Raw genomic sequence first — 1,157 nt, 5'->3', positions numbered from 1 at the left:
AGAGCTTTGACACTGGAAAATAGCACACTCTTCTGTAATAAAAAGATACTTGCCTATGGTAATTTACCATTTGAAGTAATGAACTTACTCAAGTCTAACTACTGTACTCAATTATAATCACCTGTTTAAAAAAAGAATACAGATATTGATCACATCAAACGTTTTCATTAAAAGTTGACACGGACACTCATACAGTTTATGGTGGATGGTCTCAGAAGCTTTCCTGTGTATGAGAAACAGAACTACAGGCCTTTTTGTATAAGTTCCTGTACATCTTGTCCATGCTGTTCTCAAAGATGGGTCGGTGGGATTTTCCCTTGTAAGAGGCTGCCCTGTTGGACCAGCATTCGCCATCATCCAAATGGAGAGCGCCACGTGGCCGCTGAAATGAGCTATAAAAAAGGACATAAAAGGTTTAAAACAACAGTGAAACTAAATTAGAGGTAGTACTATATAAATAAAGTATTTATTGAGTACTGCATGGGTATTTGATATTCTATAGGGGCTAAAATAAAATACAATAAGACCTGTGCTTTCAAAGAGTGGCTCTTTAAAACAGGAAGCAGAACTATTTGTGTGAAACTGTCATGAAACAATAATATGAGAATTTTATGTTAGAGTTAAAAAGGAATTCAGAGAACAGAGGCAGGTGCAGCACGGTAAAAGCAGAGCAAAGATGATCTGATATGGCCATCTGGTATGAAAATGCATAGCCTACAAAAGTCAGGCACATCTGGACCTGAATCCCAGCTCAGTCCTTTATAAGCTTTGGGACTTTGGGAAATTTATTTAACTGTCCAGAGTCTCACCTTCTGTAATTACATTTTTCCAGAATTGTTTTAAAAATTAAAGAGAATATATGTAAAGTGTATAGTACAATGCTTACCTTGGACTATAAGTACAAAAAGTTATTGAATATGAGATACTGAACTAGGTACTTTACATATTTGTCAATAAATCTTACAGCCCCTAGAAGTTGGTACATGTGGAAATTAAGACTCAGTGAAGTTAAATGATTGCCTAAGATTTCTCAGCTATTAAACAGTAAGTGGCAGAATAGGAAAGGAGACCTATTAGGAAAGGCCCCTTATGCTATGTCATGCTGTAACTGTCCTCGAGGAGGAATAGAAAATTAGGCTGAATATGAACCATTCATG

General features: G+C 36.3%; 1 protein-coding gene across 1 annotated transcript in view; it reads right to left on the bottom strand.

Annotated features, from left to right (window-relative positions):
- Positions 1-147: 147 nt before the first annotated feature.
- The window catches only part of SPATA6 (spermatogenesis associated 6), a 154,432-nt gene continuing 153,422 nt past the window's right edge, over positions 148-1,157 (bottom strand). The window contains exon 12 of the mRNA XM_012639392.1: positions 148-392. Coding sequence (XP_012494846.1) covers positions 212-392 — 181 coding nt within the window. The 3' untranslated portion in view covers positions 148-211. The remainder of the gene's footprint in view (positions 393-1,157) is intronic.

Source organism: Propithecus coquereli, unplaced genomic scaffold (assembly GCF_000956105.1).
Source record: "Propithecus coquereli isolate 6110/MARCELLA unplaced genomic scaffold, Pcoq_1.0 Scaffold14, whole genome shotgun sequence".
Taxonomy (NCBI): domain Eukaryota; kingdom Metazoa; phylum Chordata; class Mammalia; order Primates; family Indriidae; genus Propithecus; species Propithecus coquereli.
Note: the sequence above shows the minus strand (reverse complement) of the source record. Positions and strands in the feature narration are given on the sequence as shown.